Source organism: Brassica napus, unplaced genomic scaffold, assembly GCF_020379485.1.
Source record: "Brassica napus cultivar Da-Ae unplaced genomic scaffold, Da-Ae ScsIHWf_764;HRSCAF=1103, whole genome shotgun sequence".
Taxonomy (NCBI): Eukaryota; Viridiplantae; Streptophyta; class Magnoliopsida; order Brassicales; family Brassicaceae; genus Brassica; species Brassica napus.
This window is the reverse complement of record NW_026016811.1, coordinates 48,326-66,966: the sequence shown is the minus strand read 5'-3', so window position 1 is coordinate 66,966 and position 18,641 is coordinate 48,326. Positions and strand designations below refer to the sequence as shown.

General features: G+C 36.2%; 6 protein-coding genes across 8 annotated transcripts; 2 read left to right on the top strand and 4 right to left on the bottom strand.

Annotated features, from left to right (window-relative positions):
- Nucleotides 1-1,217: 1,217 nt before the first annotated feature.
- LOC125605526 (putative cyclic nucleotide-gated ion channel 19) lies at nucleotides 1,218-5,016 on the bottom strand. The gene is made up of 11 exons (XM_048775225.1): nucleotides 3,881-5,016; nucleotides 3,584-3,796; nucleotides 3,409-3,507; nucleotides 3,188-3,325; nucleotides 2,872-3,102; nucleotides 2,561-2,797; nucleotides 2,303-2,448; nucleotides 2,127-2,204; nucleotides 1,918-2,047; nucleotides 1,579-1,825; nucleotides 1,218-1,492 (listed from the first exon to the last, which is right to left on the bottom strand). Exons 1-11 carry the CDS (start codon nucleotides 4,331-4,333, stop codon nucleotides 1,218-1,220), a joined length of 2,247 nt encoding a protein of 748 aa, XP_048631182.1. The 5' UTR covers nucleotides 4,334-5,016.
- Nucleotides 5,017-5,732: 716 nt separating this feature from the next.
- LOC106345294 (putative cyclic nucleotide-gated ion channel 19) lies at nucleotides 5,733-10,129 on the bottom strand. Its single transcript, XM_013784518.3, has 11 exons — nucleotides 9,270-10,129; nucleotides 8,999-9,190; nucleotides 8,823-8,921; nucleotides 8,612-8,749; nucleotides 8,271-8,519; nucleotides 7,894-8,142; nucleotides 7,338-7,483; nucleotides 7,153-7,230; nucleotides 6,939-7,068; nucleotides 6,591-6,837; nucleotides 5,733-6,463 (listed from the first exon to the last, which is right to left on the bottom strand). The coding sequence occupies exons 1-11, from the start codon at nucleotides 9,744-9,746 to the stop codon at nucleotides 6,096-6,098; spliced, it is 2,373 nt and encodes a 790-aa protein (XP_013639972.2). The 5' UTR covers nucleotides 9,747-10,129; the 3' UTR covers nucleotides 5,733-6,095.
- A 1,927-nt stretch (nucleotides 10,130-12,056) lies between these two features.
- LOC125605525 (kinase-interacting family protein-like) lies at nucleotides 12,057-13,589 on the top strand. Of its 2 annotated transcripts, XM_048775224.1 has the most exons (3): nucleotides 12,057-12,186; nucleotides 12,366-12,440; nucleotides 12,584-13,589. In XM_048775224.1, the coding sequence occupies exons 1-3, from the start codon at nucleotides 12,141-12,143 to the stop codon at nucleotides 13,468-13,470; spliced, it is 1,008 nt and encodes a 335-aa protein (XP_048631181.1). In that variant the 5' UTR covers nucleotides 12,057-12,140; the 3' UTR covers nucleotides 13,471-13,589. The 2 variants fall into 2 exon arrangements, with proteins under 2 accessions (XP_048631181.1, XP_048631180.1); XM_048775223.1 differs by lacking the exon at nucleotides 12,057-12,186 and having other exon boundaries at nucleotides 12,288-12,440.
- Nucleotides 13,590-13,719: 130 nt separating this feature from the next.
- Nucleotides 13,720-14,391, top strand: LOC106452009 (mavicyanin-like). Its single transcript, XM_013894015.3, has 2 exons — nucleotides 13,720-13,943; nucleotides 14,063-14,391. Exons 1-2 carry the CDS (start codon nucleotides 13,760-13,762, stop codon nucleotides 14,266-14,268), a joined length of 390 nt encoding a protein of 129 aa, XP_013749469.2. The 5' UTR covers nucleotides 13,720-13,759; the 3' UTR covers nucleotides 14,269-14,391.
- LOC106452008 (small glutamine-rich tetratricopeptide repeat-containing protein alpha) lies at nucleotides 14,357-15,665 on the bottom strand. The gene is made up of 5 exons (XM_013894014.3): nucleotides 15,223-15,665; nucleotides 15,102-15,151; nucleotides 14,943-15,030; nucleotides 14,741-14,857; nucleotides 14,357-14,637 (listed from the first exon to the last, which is right to left on the bottom strand). Exons 1-5 carry the CDS (start codon nucleotides 15,625-15,627, stop codon nucleotides 14,587-14,589), a joined length of 711 nt encoding a protein of 236 aa, XP_013749468.1. The 5' UTR covers nucleotides 15,628-15,665; the 3' UTR covers nucleotides 14,357-14,586.
- An 823-nt stretch (nucleotides 15,666-16,488) lies between these two features.
- On the bottom strand, nucleotides 16,489-18,411 carry LOC106345292 (probable ADP-ribosylation factor GTPase-activating protein AGD15). Of its 2 annotated transcripts, XM_013784516.3 has the most exons (8): nucleotides 18,078-18,411; nucleotides 17,941-17,999; nucleotides 17,755-17,845; nucleotides 17,603-17,657; nucleotides 17,381-17,471; nucleotides 17,080-17,281; nucleotides 16,848-17,010; nucleotides 16,489-16,759 (listed from the first exon to the last, which is right to left on the bottom strand). In XM_013784516.3, coding segments are annotated over exons 1-8 (909 nt in total). In that variant the 5' UTR covers nucleotides 18,324-18,411; the 3' UTR covers nucleotides 16,489-16,757. The 2 variants fall into 2 exon arrangements, with proteins under 2 accessions (XP_013639970.1, XP_013639969.1); XM_013784515.3 differs by lacking the exon at nucleotides 16,489-16,759 and having other exon boundaries at nucleotides 16,837-17,010; nucleotides 18,078-18,365.
- Nucleotides 18,412-18,641: the final 230 nt, after the last annotated feature.

Genomic DNA, 18,641 nt, shown 5'->3' with positions numbered 1-18,641 from the left:
CAAACACCCGTGCGGTTGCACGGGTCAAAATCTAGTATATATTATTAAAACATAAGTACTTTTGATACTATTTCGAAACATTGATATCAGTATAAATGAGAATTGTTTGAAAATATGGATAATTACATTGTTTTTTTAGTAATTTCATTAATATAATTACATTAACTGTCTTTTTATATTTCAGTCAGTTTAACAATTTTATTTATTATATTACATTAACAATACATCAGATCATTAATTATATTACCATAAAATAATAATAGTGTATAATTTTATTTATTAGTTAATCATCATTAATTTTGTGCCAATTATAAAATCAAAAATGTAAAATAACTGGGGTTTGCATATGGTTAAACGTTCGGTTTAGTTTGGTTTACTAATTTTTTTAAAAATTTTAGTTTCAATTAGTGCTAAATTACGTAGCCAAAAACATAATTCAAAGATATGCCTTTGTGAATAAAATAGTAACTTAAATCAAAATAATAAAAATGTATTATATTTATTGTCACTTAATTTTTCACTCCATATAATTATTTTGCTAAATAAAAAACTATTTCTATTTTACTTAATTTAACCAAACACACAGAAATAATCATTTTTATTAGTTTATAAAATCAGTTAGGCATAAACATTGGCTATCCATATAGGTACGGGTTGTTCTTTTCGGGTATCGTTTTTTTTTTTTTGAAATTAGGCCCGTTTGAATGTTATAAATTTATGTGTTAGTTTTGAGTTGAGTCATTTTGGGTATGGATGAGTTCGTTTCTCATGTATAGGAACCTAAAAATATCAAAATAACAAATGTATCTGAAACGGGGTTCGGATATTTGTACCAAAAATAACCATATTATTCAATTCAGTCCAGATCTTTTGAATACAATTAGTTATATTATTATTCATCTAAAATATATAACACTAATTATGAAAAACCAATAGCAATATATAAAAATGTAAAAACCAATATCCGCGCTGGTATCAATTTCTAGTGATTTCTTATGACCAATATTAACTAAATGGGAGAGTATCTAATTCAGTGCTGATAAACACTGTATTGATGTTTGTTATTGGAACACCATAGACATTGCACATTAGAATTTACACAACTATTCTAATGAATCCAATGTAAACTATTTTTCTCCAACTAGCTGCTTCCACATGTATCAAGTTGTTTCCTCACTGGAAGAAATGACCAACTTAACCGATACCCTTCAGGCACATCACTCATCTATGTCACCATTCTGTTTTTTTCTCTCAAGTCGTTTCCTTCGGTATCTCCAAGCCACTTGAATCTGCATAGCTGCTCGTAGCCTCCAATAAGGAGACTCATACCTTATGGCTCCTTGCACACGATTGCTCCTTAGGAATCTAGAGAACAAACTCGTTACATCTTCAAGATCTGCTACACTCAGCGAAAACGCCTCCACGTTTGTCACACACCTAACACTTCTGTTGCTAACCAAACCTTTTGTCGGCATCTTTATCCTCGTTCCATCTGCAAGTTTCATTAACATATTCAGTTTCTATCTTAGGGAGTTACAAACACATAGACCACAAAGCTATTAGCAAAAGGAGGCGTACCAGGGTCTACCGAAGAGCGTTCGAGGCACCAAGTGAGGAGTTCTTCACCACAAACGTCTCCTTCTGACAATGGCAGAACAGAACCGTCTTCTCCAATGCTCTCCATCTCACCTCTCACTATGAATACCATTTTCTCAACTAGACCTTTACGGCGCAACACCGTGCTACTCCTTATGTACCTCCTTTGTTTCAGCCTCTCACGGATGGCATCTAAGATCAATTCATCCATCAAAGAAAATATCCACACCTGCATACCAATAACAGTTCAGAACTACCTCTTTCTAAAGTACACAGAAAAATATTTAGTGAAATGTATTCATTGTGCTTATGCTTGTTTACCTTCTTGAGAAACTTGAAGAGATGGCGTTTTATATCTCTCTGAATATCATCAGGCATATTCTCAAAAATCAGCTCCTCTTTAACTCCTCTAGTAGCAGCCCAATTGAACCGCTCAGCCTCTCGCACCCTCCTGCAGAACAAAGCACTGAGTTAGTTCAGCCCAATTCAAATGAGAAGCAAAGTTTTAAGAGGCTATAAAGTGAACATACTTTCTTATATCGTCTGGCAACAGTCTATGGCTCATCCACTGTTCCACATCACGCTGTCTCAGCATCATTTCCGTCCTCCTATTGACAAGCACAAATCATCATCATCTCATTTGGTCAAGTCACCATTTGTTATAAGTATTTTCTCTCTTGAAATATTATTGATGAAGTGTATATACCTTCTATCAAGAGCTTGAAGGAAGTTATGCATGTTACCGATAAGCCGCGCAAAAAGCAAAAGCCCTAGTCCGATGATGCCCATCGTAAAGTAAACCTCCCCTACTGAGTAACTTGGGGTTTGGTTTCCAGCAAGTGTGCTTATTTGCTTTCACAATTCAAAATGAAAAAAAAAAAAACAGTTTTACATTAGGTAAGTGTAATTTAAAGGATTATATATATAGTTTTAATAACAATCAACTTCGTAGAGCCTAAACTACCTGGAAGCCCCAAAACAGAGAGAAACTGAATCTTGTGAAGATATTAGGTTGAGTGGTAAGATTAGCTGCATTCAAATAGATCCCAAATGAAAAGCCACCGTCTTGAAAACAAGCATTAACACTCTCACTATCTCTCCAGAGAGCTCGTAGATAGCTATCCCCAGAAGTACAGTCTATAAGATATCTACGTTCATCCATCGTAAAATTCCCAGCTTGTAACAAGCATTTGTTAACTCTCTGACAATACAAACATGATAAGAATCAATAAAACCACTAGGAGTTGTGAAAACATTACAAAATGTGGTACTTACCTGGAGCCCTGCAAGATACCAGAAAGAACCAACAGCATGACCAGCAAGAATGAAGGTGAGAAGATTAATTATAAAATTAGACCAAGCTGACTCAAATATGAACCCGGTTGGTGTTTGTCCAGCAATAAGTGGAAGAAGCCTGTATAGCTTTGGAATGTACTGGAATAGAAATATGCCAATTATAGCGTTCTCCTCAAATTCTGACTTGGGTAGTATCGATAATATCATCAGCTGCAAACAATACAGAGATCATATGGTAAAAAGACATCTTCAAGTTATTAAAAAAAAAAGCATTTCAAGGGTTAATACTACAAACCTGTGGCACAGGATAGACTATCACCACGTCAAGAAAAAACTTGCCTCGCAAGTAATTACAAGCAATTTTCCTTGGATGATCAACTAACTGGCCAGCACCAACTATTCTAGACTCAGGAGCTACATAGGCCAACCGAAACTGCGGAAAATATGACAAGGAAGAAACACATTAAAGCCAAATAAGTTTCTTTAGGTAGGAAAAGAGAGCAAAAGGAGACACACCTGAAGCAGAATGTTAATGAAGAATACAAAATCCGACATAGTTCTCAGAAACAAAAATAATGTCGCCTTAGGCCAATCAATATCTGTGCATTTGTTGTCCTGTAATAGTCTCAAAACTCATGAGAAACATATACAGTCAAACAAGAGAGTGATGGAGCAAGAGAAGGAGACGTACATCTCTGATTAATAAGAGGTATACGAAGGCAGGATCTATAAAGATAGACAGCAAGCATGAAAAGGCTAAGAAACGAGTCCACATTTGAACGAATTTGGAATGAGGATTTATGATTCCAGGTAGGCATCTACGAACATAGGAAGCAAGCAGCTTAGCCCAGCCTCTATCATAATCATGCAGAGCTTGGCGGTTGTGTGTAACATTTACTTGGGTCTAAACAAGAAAAACAAAGATGATGCTTTTGTCAGTTGTGTATAACATTTACTTGGGTCTCAAGCTAAGTCGAAGAAAACATACCCTAGAGTCAGAAACTACTCCGTAAGTGTGAAACTGAGCAGCTTGGCGGTTGTAGTAAGAAGGACAAGTAGTACAGTAAGGATAATTACACATCCCTAGCTGTCCAGATTTCAATAGATTTGCGTTTTTCAAGAGGGCTTCAACAACTTCTTCGGAAGGAATATCAACGGTAGAGGAGGAGAGGGAGGATGCAGGAGGTTGAACAGGAGAGGGAGGGAAGAAAGACTGATCAGGTCTACGAGTATCGTAAAGAGGACCACTCATGTGCACGGAAGGAGATGGTCTACTCTGTGTTCGACGAGGGCCACTTGAGTTTTCAACTCTGTTACTGGAGTAAGTTGAATCAGAGAAGGAAATGCTACGATTCCTCGAGTGTAAAGCACGAGATCTTGCTTCTGGAAATTGACGAAGCATGGGAAACTCGTCGCTTTCGTTTTCGTTCGGGGAAGCCATGTTCTGGACGAGAAGATGGTCCACCAAAAGCCTAAGGTTAGCTGGAGAAAAGTACAAAACGATGAAACAGAGAAGAAGGAGAAGACAGATGACAGAGACTTGTGTTTTTTGAGTTAGCCCGTCAAGAATGAAGTATTATACAATTTTATAGTGAAAATGGAAAAGCATCTAACGTTGAAGGAATCTCTATTAGTCAAGATGAAAACAAAAATTAAATGTTACATACTGGATCGTTTGCTGAAAACTTATGCCTCCATGAAACTTGGAAAAAAGTATTTCGTGTAATCTCTTATATATTAATTGAGAACCGTTATAACATGTGAATTATGTTATATATCATTAATAAAATTATCTTAGAGTTTTTAGAAAAACAAGTTTCATCTAAACATTTCTATAATATTATTTAAAAAATCTGTTTTATGTGTATCGCTATTAAACTAATTATTATAATGTTAACTACAATGATAACAACTAATTAATTATTTAAATATCATTGTTAATGTACTATTCAACTTTCTTTTTGTTAGTATTTGTTTCCAAATCACCTTATTATCAAAAGGCAATACCTTTCATAATTACAATGATAATATTAATTAATTATTAAAAGATCATTATTAATATATTTTATTTGACTTCCTTTTTTGTTAATATTTGTTTCCAAATTATCTTATTATCATCTTATTTTATTTGACTTTCTTTTTGTTAGTATTTGTTTTTATATTTAAAACATATTATTTAAGAAAAACATATCATTTTTAATATATAAAGGAATCTAATATCCAAAAGGAACTTTGACTTTCTTTTTTTGTTAATATTTGTTCCCAAATTATCTTATTATCAACAAGGAATTTGACTTTCTCTTTTGTTAATATTTGTTCCCAAATTATCTTATTATCAAAATATGTCAAAAATCGATAAGATAATTATTTTGTTAAGAAATCATATTTAATATATTGCCCCTCAGAATATTATAAATTAATAATTATATATAAATACAAACAAAAAATTGTATTCTTTTCTTTATATTCACAATAGAATTATCTCTATATTTTTTAACACTTATATATACTGTATTTTGCTAAAATTTAATAAAATTATATCTAAACCACATTTAAAATTTATAGAACATATTTTATATACACCAGATAATATAAAAATCAAATTTCAAAACTTTTAGTTATGTATATTCTTTTTTTTTAAACTAGACTAATTAAAGATGTGAAAATAATAACTAAAATGTTTAGCTGGTAAACAAACTTTGTTTTGTATACAATTGTATATTATGCCTAAACGAAAGTTTTGTTTTCTTTTGGACATCATATTTGGTGGGCTGAAGCCCAACTGACTAATTCTTTGGTGGTCTGTCCACCAGACTAGGTAAATTCAATTGTTCACAATAAAAATTTTAGATACTTATATCGCTTGACCACAATAACATATATATTTAAATGTAGGTTTCGAACCCAGAATGCTTATCAGCTTTCTAAATATGTCGTACCACTTGACCATGATTTTGTGGTTGTCTAAGCAATGTTAACTTAAGCCCAAAGCTTTGTTTGTCAGCATCAATATACCTTCTATCAAAATCAAATTTCAAAACTTTATTATAACCAATATTAACAAAATGGGAGAGTGTCTAATTCAATGCTGTAAACACTATATGGTGGTCTATGTTACCGTTTTCTTTGCTGTAAACTTTATTAGAACACCATCGACATTGCACACGATAAAAAAAGGTCCACTGTAAAATATTTTCCTCCACTTAGCTGCTTCCACGTGTATCAAGTTGTTTCCCACTTCCTTCGACAACACCTGACCAACTTAACCGATAACCTATAGGCACATCACTCATCTCTTTCATCACTCTGTTATCCTGTAACAATAATCTCTCAAGTCGTTTCTTTCGGTATCTCCAAGCCACTTGAATCTGCATAGCTGCTCGTAGCCTCCAATAAGGAGACTCATACCTTATGGCTCCTTGCACTCTATGGCTTCTTAGGAATCTTGAGAACAAGCTCGTTACATCTTCAAGATCTGCTACACTCAGCGAGAACGCCTCCACGTTTGTCACACACCTAACGTTTCTGTTGCTAACCAATCCTTTTGTCGGCATCTTTATCCTCGTCCCATCTGCAAGTTTCATTAACATATTCAGTTTCAATCTTTACACATAATAAAGGGTCTTCACAAAAGGTTAATATTTCATGTTTTTTAACGCTAAGCTTTGAGAGTTACAAACACATAGAAGGAGGTGTACCAGGGTTTACAGAAGAGCGTTCGAGGCACCAAGTGAGGAGTTCTTCACCACAAACGTCTCCTTCTGACAATGGCAGAACAGAACCGTCCTCTCCAATGCTCTCCATCTCACCTCTCACTATAAATACCATTTTTTCAACTAGACCTTTGCGGTGCAACACCGTGCTACTCCTTATGTAAGTCCTTTGTTTCAGCCTCTCACGGATGGCATCTAAGATTGATTCATCCATCAACGAAAATATTCTCACCTGCAAACCGATAACAGTTGAGAACTACCTCTTTGGAGGAAAGTACACTATACAGAAAGAGAATTAATGAGCAGTGTATTCACTGTGCTGATGCTTATTACCTTCTTGAGAAACTTGAAGAGATGGCGTTTTATATCTCTCTGAAGGTCATCAGGCATATTCTCAAAAAGCAGCTCCTCATTAACTCCTCTGGTAGCAGCCCAATTGAACCGCTCAGCCTCTCGCACCCTCCTGCGTTTGTTGAACAAAGCACTGAGTTAGTTCAGCCCAATTCAAATGAGAAGCAAAGTTTAAGAGGCTATAAAGTGAACATACTTTCTTATATCCTCTGGCAACAGCCTATGGCTCATCCACTGCTCCACATCACGCCTTCTCAGCATCATTTCCATCCTCCTAAAACACATGACAAACACAAAATCATCATCACACTTGGTCAAGTCACCATCTCTTATAAGTATTTTCTCTATTGAAACACTATATATTGATCAAGTGTATTTTACCTTCTATCAAGAGCTTGGAGGAAGTTGTGCATATTACCGATAAGTCGAGCAAAAAGCAAAAGCCCTAGTCCAATGATACCCATTGTAAAGTAAACCTCCCCTACTGAGTAAGTTGGGGTTTGGTTTCCAGCAAGTGTGCTTATTTGCTTTCACAATTCAAAAAAAAAAAAGTTTTCCATTAGAGAAAAAGACCAAAATAGCACTAAATCAAGTTTTTGTTCTCAAACTAGCACTCAAGGCTAAAAGTCACAAAAATAGCACTCAAGAGGTGGGGTTTAGAGTTTAGAGTTTAGGGTTTAGTGTTTAGAATTAAGGTTTTAGGGTTTAGAGTTGAGAAGTGAGGTTTTGGAGATAAGATTTCAAATTTTGAAAAATAAAAAAATTAAATTTTTCAAAAGATAAAATGCTATTTTGGTCATTTTAGTTTTTGAGTGTTATTTTTGTGATATAAACTTAGAAAGGTGCTATTTTGAAGATTTGCCCTTTACATTAAGTAACAGTGATTTAAAATATTATATAGTTTTAACATCAATCAGTCTAATAGAGCTTAGTTTACCTGGAATCCCCAAAACAGAGAGTAACTGAATCTTGTGAAGATATTAGGCTGAGTAGTAAGATTGACAGCCTTCAAATAGATCCCAAATGAAAAGCCACCATCTTGAAAACAAGCATTAACACTCTCACTATCTCTCCAGAGAGCTATTTGTGACTCCCGTGCATAGTTAACCCCACGAGCACAGTCTATAAGATTTCTACGTTCATCCGTTGTATAATTCCCAGCATGTAACAAGCATTTCTTAACTCTCTGAAAAGAAGAATGAATACAACAAGGAGAAGAAACAAAAAAAAAACAATACAAACATGAGAATAATCAATAAAACCACTAGGAGTTGTGAAAACACTACATAATGTGGTATTGACTAATATGTATACCTGAAGCCCTGCAATATACCAGAAAGAACCAATAGCATGACCAGCAAGAATGAATGTGAGAAGATTAATAATAAAGTTAGCCCAAGCTGACTCAAAGATGAACCCTGTCGGTGTTTGTCCAGCAAGAAGTGGAAGAAGCCTATATAACTTTGGAATGTATTGAAATAGAAATACTATGCGTATAATGTTCTTCTCAAGTTCTGACCTAGGTGTGCCTAAGTGTGCTGGTAGCATCGATAATATCATTATCTGCAACACACACATGAGATATCAAGAAACATCTTCAAATTAACATTACTCAAAAAAAAAAAAAAAACGTTTCAAGGGTTAATACCACAAACCTGTGGCATAGGTACGACTATCAACAGGTCAAGAAAAAACTTTCCTCGAAAGTAATTGCTAGCAATTTTTCTTGGATGATCAACTAACTGGCCAGCACCAACTATTCTAGACTCAGGAGCTACATAGGCCAACCGAAACTGCGACATGAAGAAAGACGTTAAAGCCCAATAAGTTACTGTACATAGGAGAAGAGAGCAAAAGAAGACACACCTGAAGCAGAATGTTAATGAAGAATATAAGATCCGACATAGTTCTCAGAGACACAAATACTTTTGTCTTAGGCCAATCAATCTCTATGCATTTGTTGTCCTGTAATAGTCTCAAAAAATCATGAGAAACATATATAGTTAAACAAGAGAGTGATGGAGCAAGAGAAGGAGACACACCTGTCGGATTGATAAAAGGAATAAAAAGGCGGGATCTATAAAGATAGCCACCAAGCATGAAAAGGCTAAGAAACGAGTCCACATTTGGACGAATTTGGAATGAGGATTCATGATTCCAGGTACCATTTTACGAACAGAGGAAGCAAAACGCTTAGCCCAGCCTCTAGCATCATCATACAGAGCAGTGCGGAACTAAAAAAAAATCAAAGTTGCTTGTGTCAGTTGTGTATGACATTTACTTGGGTCTCAAGCTAAGTAGAAGAAAACATACCCTGGAGTCAGAAACTACTCTGTAAGTGTGAAACTGAGCAGCTTGGCGGTTGTAGTAAGAAGGACAAGTGGTACAGTAAGGATCATTACACATCCCTAGCTGTCCAGATTTCAATAGATTTGCGTTTTTCAAGACGACTTCATCTTCTTCAGAAGGAACATCAACGGTGGTAGAGGAGGAGAGGGAGGAGTCAGGAGGTTGAACAGAAGAGGGAGAGAAGAAAGACTGATCAGGTCTGCGAGTAGAGTAAAGAGGACCACTCATTTGCACTGAGGGAGGTGGTCTTCTCTGTGTTCGAAGAGGGCCTGTGTAGCCTAAAACAACACTTGAGTTGTCAACTCTGTTAGTGGAGTAAGTTGAATTAGAGAAGGAAACGCTACGGTTCCTTGAGTTGAAAGCCCTTGTGTTAGCACGAGATCTTGCTTCTGGAACTGGAAGAAGAATGGGAAACTCGTCCTTTTCGTTTGGAGACGCCATGTTCTTGACGAGCTTGCCAAGATGAAGTAGGACAAAGATGGAAAACGGTGAAAGTAAGAAGAAGACGATGACAGAGACTGTGTTGTGCTAGTCAAGGATTAATAGTTTTATAATGAAAAGGAAAACGTCGAACTTTGAAGGAATCTTGATTCGTTAAAGTGAAAAATAAATAAATAAATGTTACATACTGGATCTTCCTATGAACATGCATCAACGAAACTTCAAAAAGGTATTATCGTTTCACTAGAAAACCTCAAGAAGCTGCCTCTTTTGTGTTAGTTCAACATTTTTCATTTTTGTAACTATACTTTGCGAAATGGTTAAATCGTGTAATTATTTTATATGATAAACTTTAGAGAAAGCTGTTATGAAAAAATAAAATATGAAGTGTCAAGTGTGAAACTACTTTAAAAGGAATTAGATTGAATTCTCACCAAAGTCATGGCTTGGCTTATTCTAATGCAGTTAACTTTTTTAGATTATCATAACGTGGTTAGTACAAAGGGTTGTTCTTTTGTTCTTTGAATTCAAAATTCATTTGGTACAAAATATTAACTTTTTTTTTACAAAATATTAATTTTTAGAACACTGAATTTCCAAATAATAAATTTCTGGGGTAAGGCCATCACCAACTAAATATACGTATAATGTTCTAAATTTATGGTTATAAAAAAGGGAAAAAACACTCTTTCAAATTTTAACAGTATATAACTTAGGGTTATTCAATCCGGATATCGGTTCGGTTTCGGTTCGATTTTTTTAGTTTTTCGGTATTTCGATTAGTAAAATATAACTACCATTCTAAATCCATATTTACTTTGGTTCGGTTTATATACCGTCAGTTTTCGGTTTATTCGGTTTTATACCAAAACATAATTATTTAGTTTGGGATCATATTATATAAATTTTAGAATCATATTGTCATCCAGTCATTTACTAAAAAAAAATATTATATTTTCAAATAAAAGAAAGAAAAAATGCTTATACGTTCAGATGAAATAATCAAATCTAGAATTACAAATTAAAGCTTGAAATTTTGAAAATAAAAATACGAAACAAAAGAGAAGTATGAAAGAAAAGTTTTTCCACTCTTCCGTATTTAGTGTTCATCAAAGTCATGCTTTTTCAAGTGAAACTTTGTTAGTTTATAAATAAAGAAATAGTTGTGAAGAATTTTTTCTAGTTATTATCCATCAAATTTATAATTTTCACTTTAATTTAATCAATGCTAAAAGAAAGCAAAATGATTAAAAGAAGAAGACTGAGAAAATAATAAGTCTCAGGTGCGATGAATTTTTCTTTAATTATATTTTAAGTATTTTTCAAATTAAGATTCTTTATTACTATAAAAAATATGGTAATAATTATTAACAAAAAAATAACTTATATAACAAATAGATTTTCATATGAAGTTATAAAATACATACATATTTACATTTTTCTACTTTTGATCGGTTTTGTTCGGTTTATTCGGTTTAATCGGTTATAAACCAAACTATATCCAAATCCAACGGTTTTTATAAAATCATATCCATTAGGTTTATATGGTATATACCAAAACCAGAATATATTGTCTTTTTGGTTCGGTTCGGTTTGGTACAATTCGGTTTTACCATATTGGACATTGCCTATTATAACTTGTTGATAAAAAAAAACAGTATATAACTTAACCAAGCAAGGGTAATCTTGTGGTAAGAGAGAGATAAATGACTTGGGGTAAGGCTCTCACCAACTAAATTGTTATTGTTTTATCAGACGAAGATAAACTATACCCTAGTTTAACCAACCGAGGTAAAACTATATCTTATGTTTCATTACAAAATCTAGGTATGGACAAGTCGTTGGAACGTATCACTTGAACTTCAGCCCAATATCCTCAATTAAAAAAACAAGTGTATAACTTTTTGACATTAACTAAATAATTAATAATTCAAGAGTGTTAATAAACTAAGCCGCGTGTCTGACATTCAATTCTTATTACCCTCCTGTCCTGTCAGGTCCTTGAAGGTCATCATGCTTTCTTTTCTTCATGTAGTAGAAATAATAGATAATAGCTAATAACGTGTTACTTTTACTTTTTCAAAAAGGATCGTTTATTCATTTATATTTCTCTGCCATAAGATCAATAATTGACATTACTGATCTGGATTCAAAATTAAAATTTCCAATTCGTCACCAACTAACACATGCTATCGATTCTACAGTGTCTCTTCTTTCTGCCTTTTTACCCAATTCGAATCTCAAAATTCAAAATGATGAAAGGCTTTTAAGCCCAATAGTAAATGGGCCGTAACGGCTAAACACAAATACTTTAGCCACGTGTTAACAAATGAGTGGTACAAAATCAAATGCTTGTTGCTTTGGCGGATTTTGCCTGTTATATGCTCTGCACTGATGCAAACGACCAGACGTGTCAGCTCTCTTCTCTCTCTGTTTCAAGGTTTGTATCTTTCTCCTTCCTACTATAAACCTTTCATTAATCTCCATGATCGTAAGATCTCTTTCTGTACATTTATTACGTTATTGGAAAAGCCATCAATGTCTATATCATGTCTCTGGATCTACGCATATTTACATTTTCCTTTATAAAACTGACTAACAAGAACAAGTATCTTTCAGGTTTGAAGAAGATGAAGAGCAAAGGAGCCATGGACGTCGTCACTCATCTTCCTCCACAGTTGCCATCTCTCTCCGGTACTATTCCTTTCTTTTTGGAGCTTTCCTCAATTTCAAATTTTCAAAAACAAAAGCATAATACAGTTGGACCCACTTTCTCTCTCTTTGTTTGTCTTCTTTCTCTCTCATCATTTCTTGTCTGAAAATGTTGGAAACAACAGACCTTGAAGCTCGGATGCAACTCCTGCGTGTGTCTGCTTTTGAAGAAAGCCAAGGAGACGATGATACATTTGCTCAACGTGCTGAATGGTTTTACCACAGAAGACCTCTACTTCTCTCCCTTTGTCTTGACCTTTACAACGGCTACCTCACTCTCCTGGGCCGTTCTCATCAAACCAGACCGAACCAGCAGCTTAAACACGCACCTTCTCATCCAAATCACCTCCTCCAAGATGACGAAGACTGCGTTTCAGAGGTTGATTCCGGTAGCGAGCTCAGTTCCGAGAGCACCTTATCCTTTCAACAGATGGAAGATCCTGCTGCGGTTTCAGAGAAAGTCGACGAGCTTGTGTCCCAACTTGTGACTGCAAACTTGGACAAGGAGATTCTGCAAGACGAGTTACTCAACAAGGAGGAGAAGTTTTGTGAAGCCGCCAAGACCATAGAGCTGTTGAAGAAGTTCGTCATGTTGCTGGAGATGGAGAAGGAAGTGGCTGTGGAGGAAAACGCTAATCTTGGATACAAAGTCACGTCTCTCTTGGAGGAGAACAGAGAGCTAGCCACTGAGGCGTTGTTCATGAAGAACGAAGCTGTTGGGCTCGCTAGGTGTGTGCTTAAGATGAGGGATGACCACTTCCACAAGGTCTGCATCCTCCAGGACCGCATCTATTCGCTTCAGGCATCGCAGAACTCCGAGCCTGTCTATGATAAGGTCTCAACCGGATGCTTTGGCCTGGATAAGTACAAGACCAAGAAGAAGAAGGAGAACAAAACCGAAGAGAAAAATGGATTCAAGTGGTTGAAGAAGCTGAACAACATTAACCTCTTCACAAAGTCCAGCCTTAACCCATCAGCTGCTCCATCATGCTGCACTTCTCAACTTGCCTAATTAATCTATCCTTTGTTGTATTAGTAAACTATGAACAATACATACATGACTATGTGTATGTTCTACCGCCTTGCTTTTAATGCTATTTAGTGCATCGTCCTGATGCACAGTTTGTTCTACCATGCAAACTATTTGTGACTCCTCAATCCACAAATGTATGGTTTACATGACTTAACTAATCTAGCAAACACAACAATGTCATGACCTTCCCATCCATACATGCTTACTGCTATAAACCTAGACTGAGCTTCAGAAAAAAAATAGAGAAAACAAAGGCAAAGAGATAACAATGCTTCATCAGGGAAGCTGGTTCTCCAGCTTGATGATACTCTCTGCCATTTTCTCTTTAACTTCGTTCATGCTAAAGTCTGAAGGAGCAAACCATACAGTTGGCGACAGCTCTGGCTGGGAACTCTTGACAAACTATACCAACTGGACACAGGGAAGAGAGTTTCATGTCGGCGATGTCTTAGGTAATTTCCCTAACTCCTAGCTTCTCTAGTAGTCCTTTGTTCCATACCATTTTGCAAGAAACTATGATCAGTTGTTTCCAACTCCATCCTGGCTAAAATCTGCCTCTCTTCTTCAACAGTTTTCAACTACAACAAGGACCAGCATAACGTTATGCAGGTTAACTCTACCGCTTACGCAGATTGTGGAAGAGATAATTACATCTCTCTCTTCACCAACGGCAACGACTCAATAATTATATCAGAGGTTGGAGAGCACTGGTTCATCTGTGCAATGTACGATCATTGTGAGAATGGCCAGAAGCTAAGTATTAATGCAACTCTTTGAGTATTGTTGATGAGTGATAATCAAAGATAGGAAGCTTGTTGTTTGTGCCATCTCTAGCACCAGAATAATGTCATATACTTGAATAACATCATCTGAATAATATAATATCATTAGCTTGAATAATATAGACAGCGTAATCTCATTACCACTTGATATACTAATGACACCTATAAACAACGTAATTTGGAACTCTTGAAAACCCCTCTACCCAAAGAAAGAGACATTATTGCAACGGTTTTGATAGAGAAAAGAATTGCCCTTAAAGTGACAGATATGTAGTGAGCTATATGCATTCAAAAAAACTCCAAATGTCAGGATTTAACTCACATCTGCTTCAACAGCTTTCTTTTGAAGGTTTGCAATCCGCGCCTGCAATGATAGTTAAAACACCAACCATAGGTTTCAAATAAGATTATGAGACTGTAAGAAACTGAAGACACCACTATGCTTAAATGATAAACAAAATGCGGACCTTGAATGATTTGGATCTGCGAAGGGTAGGATCTATCTCTAAACACTTGAAGTATGACTTCTCGGCGAGATCATATTGACCTTGTGCAACGTAAACATCACCTTGGCAAACGTAGGGCTGGTACATAAAAATAGAACCAACAGTAAGCTTTCCAAAACGAACATATAGAACTTCAAAAGAGCTACACATCTCTGAGTATTACCTCATAATAGTTAGGACCTAATGCTAGAGCTTGGCTTATATCTTCAAGAGCCCCAGAGTAATCAACCATTCCTAGTTTCGCCACTGCTCTACAATCCCAAGATTCCAACAATCTATGAATAACCAGTATCAAGAAAACCAAATTTGTACCTTCTTGTACCTGTGTTTGAAGATTCTATGCAGTCCACCGTATGGTTTCATCTCTAAAGCCTGCAACAATACACATCCTAGGTCAATCTCATGGAGAGGAAACTTGAGGCAAGTCTATACACTCTAGAAACCTGTGTGAGAAGCGACTCTGCTTCTTCGAAGTTCTCAGCTTCGATCTGAGAGAGAGCATTGTTGGTTAGCGCCAAAGCGGCGAGAGCCTCTGCGACGGCGGAGGAAGAGGAAGCTTCCCTGCCGTCGCCGCATAGGCTGAACAAGATTTCAGCAGCTCGAGAAGGCGTGGCGCAGTGACGAAGGAAGAGACCTTGAGGGAGAGCGACGAGGTTCGGACCCGAGCCGCATCGGCCGAGGCAGCCGCAGGGATTGACTTGGAGTTGGGGAGGTGCGAGGGACGTTAGCGTCTCGAGGATTTGGAATGAGCCTTGTTTTCGGCAGGTGCGGTTCGTGCAGACGCGAAGTTCCTTCGTCGGATCTGCTGAGCTCCGGCAGGTGAACGCCGGCAAAGCGACGGAAGCCATAACGATAAGGAAGAGAGTATCGAGGGCGAGAAGAGTTTTATTCGGTTAAAGATGCGCGCCTGAGACAAACCGAAACTTTAACCGGTTTAATCCGGTTTGATTTGGTTTAAACACGAATATTCGGTATCCGATGGAACCAAAACCAAGATACACCATTTTACACAATGTGAAGCATACAAAAGTAATTTTCCAGGCGTTTTACACGATAAATAAGAGAACTGAATTTTAGAAAAATCAGTTTAGACGTTGCCTAGCTGCCCTTCTTAGTCTTTTACAAAGCGTTTAATTACCGTTAAACAATTTTGTGCACATTATTCAAAAGTGTGTAACCGTATAAACTAACAGAAATTGTATTTACACTGATTTTCTAAAATGACTCGTAGACTGGAAGGACACAAGATGTGGCAATCTCTATTGTATGCAACATGATGACCATGGAGATTGAAGATAAAACCAAACAAGTCAGTAGCAACCATATATATAACATTCTAAGGTCTTTCACTATAATCATTGAACATATACAAAAGCAGGTAAGGAGACATCATTAAATCATGCTTGTGCATCGAACACAATCCACTCCCTCCATAGCTCCTGCACCTGTGACCAAACCACCTTGTAAAAACTTAAACTTCTTAGGTGTCACAGTTACAAGACCATTTGGGCCACTCTCCTTTTGAAAGCATTTACATAATCCACGCAACAAGTCCTCCCTTGAGTCATACATATTACCAAAGCAAGAAAAGGAATAAAGTTTATGGAGTAGATAATACGAAGCAATCGTTAGATGAGACATTTTAGAAAAGTGATTGTTGCAATCATTATGGACCAATCAATTGATATTGCTTGTACAACAATTCAAAATAATACACACTGGTGACTTTTATTGCTTTTTCTTTTGGTCCAAGATCTTTCTCTCCCATTGTACTTTAATGATTTAGTTACAAGCAACCAAGATTGAATATAGAAAAATATATATTGAAAGATAAAAGAAACATAGAAAAACAGAACAAAACTCCATTGTTGACTTTTGAGTTCATCATAACCCCATCTTTGCCAACCTGTTGACCATAACTAAAAGCCCACATGCTGATTTAAAGCTCCATCTTCTCCTTGTTCGTCTCTTCTCTTCTTCCTGTTTCATTCACATTTAAAGATTTAGAAACGTTAGACTCACTCACATATGGTAAAAGAATAAAAAGTTGTAAGCCTTTAAGCCTTACAGTCAAAAGTAGCCCAGCTCGAAGGTGGTGCAATGGTGGTTCTTCTATTCTGATACAAATCTCCAGAGAAAATCTCATTCTTTTGATTTGGCTTATTAACATTTATCCCCACTGGTAGAGGTAGAACATATACATTCTCCTTCATCTTCATATCCACCGAGCCCTGCATTGTCAAAAGAGTTAAATGAAATGATTCAATATCCTTCTAAGTCAGTTTTGTAAGATACCATACCGCACGGATTCTTGTTTCTGGTGGGGTTACTTCAAGAACGTGCTTAAGAAGGATATCTTCATCGAGGGAACGAGTTCTTGTTTTCGTTGGAGTCTCAGGCTTATGTCCTCTCTCTACCGAGTGACTAACTTTGCAGCTTAGCTGGTTAACTACAGGAGCCGGTTGTTTACCTCCCGGTGAAGCCCATTTCTTATCGTTGTATCTAAGAAGCACAAACAGAAGAAAACAAAAAGCTTTAAATTGTGTTGTAGCAAATGAGGAATGCAGCAAACACTTTGTAGCATAGAAAAGAATTAATTACTTGGCTCTTATAAATGCGTCGCTTGAACTTCTCTCGAAATGAGGAGGCAGTTCTGATTCCCAATACTGATTTGCCTTAGCATTACCGGTAGCTACAGACAAAGAGAACAAGATCAATCAATCAAGCTATGGGATTGATACTGAGTTTCAACTAAATGGGTTAATTATATTTACGGATAATGAATATCAACTAAATTAATATTAACTAATAAGAGGAGCTTACATTGCATGAAAGCAACCTGATCAGGTAGCCATGTATCCAGAGTTATAGACCTCACCTGTTTCCGAAAAAAAAAACCATCAAGATCACGAATGTGTCTGATGCATGTTTCAAACACAAAGAATTTAAAAAATAAAAAAAAGTAAAGAGGAAACCTGAGAGATGTGGACACCAAGGCTGCGATGGATTCCAGAACATTGCATACATATGAATATCCCAAGGTTCACACTTGCCCATCTTGGTGCCCTACAAAATAGATTAGATTATCAAACAAACAAACACAAAAACTCTAAATCATTATGTTGAATGAAGAAGAATAGTAGTATCTTCATGATGCTTACTTTGATCTACAATCAGCACATTCTCGATTGTCTGGATGCTTTAAAAGTGCTTCCAATATCTGTAGTAACCACACACACATGATTGGGTAAAGTAATGACGTAACCTTTTAGACGCGATATAGAAAAGATGGAGGAACCTTGGAATGCTTGGCGTTGAGCTCCTTGGAAACAGAGGCCTTCCCGTTCATTCTGATGTGAGAATAGAGAGAGAGGGGAGAGGGAAGCAATTGAAAATGAAACAAAAGTTTGTAATAGAGAAGGAAAATGATCTCGAGGAAGAACGGATTTGAAGGAGACAAGAGGGAAAGATCAAAGAGCGAGAGAGAAGAAGAAGGGTGACGGTTTCTCGTACCCTTTTTATATCTGTGACTTCGACACCTCATCTTTAATCTCTCTCTCTCTATTTTTGTTTAATTATGGAAACACAATTAATAATGGGAGGAGAAGAAGTTGGGAGAAAGTGAAGGGTCTGAAATGAAAGAGACTAAAATGAAATCCCAAGGTGATGAGAAAGTGAGGGAAAACTTTTTTTCTTTTTTTTTATAGGAACGGAAATCAAATTTCAAAGGATTCAACATGGACTCCTTCTTTAAATGTTCTGACAAATCAGATATAGCTTTATGCTGCTTTGTTACTTCAAATTATGTGTCGATATGTCTGTAAACAGTTACTTGTCTGGAATTTATGTTGTTAATGGTTTA